Source organism: Botrytis byssoidea (genome assembly GCF_014898295.1).
Source record: "Botrytis byssoidea strain MUCL 94 chromosome Unknown BBYS_040, whole genome shotgun sequence".
Classification (NCBI taxonomy): Eukaryota; Fungi; Ascomycota; class Leotiomycetes; order Helotiales; family Sclerotiniaceae; genus Botrytis; species Botrytis byssoidea.
Window position 1 is genome coordinate 10,795 of NW_024065881.1, and position 1,900 is coordinate 12,694.

The following is a 1,900-nucleotide window of genomic DNA, read 5'->3' on the forward strand; positions in this document are numbered from 1 at the left end:
TGGGATGAATGATTTCCAGGTCGAAGGAGTGTAAAAGAACTGCGATGTTTAAAGCTAATGTCCGGGGCAGAGTGCGTTATCATGGGTTGCAGACTAGCTTCCATCTGCTAGCATCGCTATACGTATATATAGGGCTCTTCCCACCACGGAATTGCTCCTCTGACTTGATCATCTAAATTCCAACACATCTCTTCCAAGAACACTATTTGTTACCTTTACATCAGCTCGATTGTCGCAGATACCAAACTACTTAGATCCGCTATGTCGAAAAGCATCCAAAACATCGAATTCAAGACAGTCGATCACGTTGTCTTGCGGGGATTTTTTTACAAAGCAGCGCAGACCGGACCGCGGCCATGTATAATTATGGCACCCGGAGTACGTACCATCGGACGCTGCCTCAAAACTACTAGCATGTACTCACTAATTTGAAATTCAGATAGGAGGATTGAAAGAACAATTTCTCCCGGATTTTGCCGAGCGCTTCCAGGAAGCAGGCTATGGAGTTTTGCTCTATGATCACCGCAATTTTGGAAGTAGCGAGGGATCTCTTCGTGACGAGGTCGACCCGAACCAGCAAGCGCGCGACTACTCTGACGCCTTTGATTTTGCTGCTTCTTTGCCAGACGTTGATGAATCTCGAATCGTCTTCTGGGGCTCAAGTATGTCTGGTGGTGTCGCTCTCTACGCTGCTGCCTTCGATAAGCGTATTCGTGCTGTTGTTGTCCAAGTTCCCTTCGCATCGGGAGCCGCCCTAGAAGGACTCTTTGCGAAAATTCTTCCAGGTGTCTACGAAGATCGCCGTAGCATCAAAGCTGGTGCTGCACCTGGGCTCACGCAGATCTTCGCTCAGAATTCTAAGGACGCGAAGGATCCAAATTGTACGTCTCTGACTGCTGATCCAGCTCTCATTCCATTTATCGAAGAGCTCGAGAACCGGAAGATTCGCTGGGAAGGGGCAATCACCACACAATCGATCCAACATCTGGCTAGTTTCGAGCCAGTGAGTGTTGTTCATAGAATCTCGCCCACTCCTTTGCTTGTTGTCGCTGCCGATAAGGATCACACTGCTGCCACGGCTCAACAACTCAAGCTTTATGCAGCTGCACTTGAACCGAAGGAGCTCGTCTTGCTACAAAACACAGATCATTTTATGCCGTACGTTGGTGCTACTTTCAAGAAGAACATCAAGGCTCAACTGGACTTCTTGGCAAAAGTTTTACGCGACGATGAAGTAGAGCTATGAAGTTGGTTTACGAGTACGTGCAGGAAGGCTTCGGCATCTCGAATTTCAAGCTCTTAGATCTCAAATTACTCAAGATATACTTGTTTAAACTTCCATCTTTTGCTATATTACTTTCGAAATATTTCATAGCACTTTTGTAAATATAAACTATATCAATCAAATTAAAATCTTTTTTGATTACAATATTTAATATATTTATTATTTGTGTTTTTGTATTTGTAATATTATCACCAAGTTGAATAATAACTTCTGCTCTTTTGTAGCCTTTTGATTAGCTTTTTAATAAATTTGAAAGAAAATTTGATTGCTGGAGTTGTAATAATCATAACAATGTTGATAGATAGTTGTTCATTACTCGGGATGAAGGTAATAGTCCTTCTTGGAAGTGGAAGTACTTGTCGTACTGCATGGAGAGATAAAACGTAGTTATTATCTCTCTTTCATCAAAAATGCCTAACAATGATATGTCTCTCTATTTATCCATGAATGTAAAGAAAGTAAAAGTTATATAAGAATGACCCTGGTACAAAAACAGGTGATAGATCTACTTGAAGAGATGGAACGAAGAGCTTTCTACCCAACACCCTCTGGTGGAAAAATCCGTGGTCGACGAAGTGGTTATTTTATTAATTACAACAAAATCTAAGATTTTCA

General features: G+C 42.1%; 1 protein-coding gene across 1 annotated transcript; it reads left to right on the forward strand.

The window, feature by feature from the left end:
- Nucleotides 1–1,482, forward strand: EAE97_011652 (uncharacterized protein). Its single transcript, XM_038882167.1, has 2 exons — nt 1–378; nt 440–1,482. Exons 1-2 carry the CDS (start codon nt 262–264, stop codon nt 1,244–1,246), a joined length of 924 nt encoding a protein of 307 aa, XP_038726915.1. The 5' UTR covers nt 1–261; the 3' UTR covers nt 1,247–1,482.
- Nucleotides 1,483–1,900: the final 418 nt, after the last annotated feature.

What these genes read in the sequence shown, in the direction of transcription:
- EAE97_011652 (XM_038882167.1), top strand. Translation starts at nt 262, where the DNA reads ATGTCGAAAAGCATCCAAAACATCGAATTCAAGACAGTCGATCACGTT. An exon ending in GTATAATTATGGCACCCGGA is followed by an intron (nt 379 to 439) that starts GTACGTACCATC and finishes TTTGAAATTCAG; the next exon opens with ATAGGAGGATTGAAAGAACA.